Source organism: Ailuropoda melanoleuca, unplaced genomic scaffold (assembly GCF_002007445.2).
Source record: "Ailuropoda melanoleuca isolate Jingjing unplaced genomic scaffold, ASM200744v2 unplaced-scaffold45900, whole genome shotgun sequence".
Taxonomy (NCBI): Eukaryota; Metazoa; Chordata; class Mammalia; order Carnivora; family Ursidae; genus Ailuropoda; species Ailuropoda melanoleuca.
This window is the reverse complement of record NW_023218171.1, coordinates 1-643: the sequence shown is the minus strand read 5'-3', so window position 1 is coordinate 643 and position 643 is coordinate 1. Positions and strand designations below refer to the sequence as shown.

The window sequence follows — 643 nt, the reverse complement described above, 5'->3', positions numbered from 1 at the left end:
GCGCCGCCCAGGATGGGGTGCACCGGGTGCACGGCGTTGGCGGCGTGTGCTGGGTGGCCGGCGGAGTGGCCCACGGTCCCGCAGTGGAAGGCAGAGTGGTGGCCCCCGTAGATCTCGCCAACCAACCTCTTCATCTCCTCCAGGGAGCTGGTGAGCATGAGGATGTAGTTTCTGGCCAGCAGGAGAGTGGCGATCTTGGAGAGCTTGCGCACCGACGGCCCGTGCGCATAGGGCATGACCTCGCGCAGCCCGTCCATGGCTAGGTTTAGGTCGTGCATCCGCTTGCGCTCGCGGCCGTTGATCTTCAGCCGTAACTGCTGCAGGTCCTGCTCCGACAGCTGCTTCTTGATTTTGTACTTGCTGCTCTCGCCCGTGGCCTTGGCGCCGGCCCGTGAGAGGCTTTCCCCGGGCATCTTCGGCACCATGTCGCCCTGCGTGGAGGAGACCGAGTTGAGACGGCTCTCCTGGTGGTGGTGGTGGCGGTGGTGGTGTTCCCTCAGATACATCTCATCCATGTCCGGCGATGAAGCTCTGCTGGAGACAGAGCTCGAATCAGAATTCATTTTATTACAGGGGATGCGGCCCTACTGTGGGGAAGCTTTAGGTGGGAAATTAACGAAAATCTTGAATTAAAAAAAAAAAA

The 643-nt window shown here is 60.0% G+C and overlaps 1 protein-coding gene across 1 annotated transcript; it reads right to left on the bottom strand.

Annotated features, from left to right (window-relative positions):
* Positions 1-7: 7 nt before the first annotated feature.
* OLIG3 (oligodendrocyte transcription factor 3) lies at positions 8-563 on the bottom strand (the record flags this gene model as incomplete). The annotated part of the gene is made up of 1 exon (XM_002915086.4): positions 8-563. A coding segment is annotated over exon 1 (556 nt), but the record flags the coding sequence as incomplete, so codon positions are not given.
* Between the last annotated feature and the right edge of the window lie 80 nt (positions 564-643).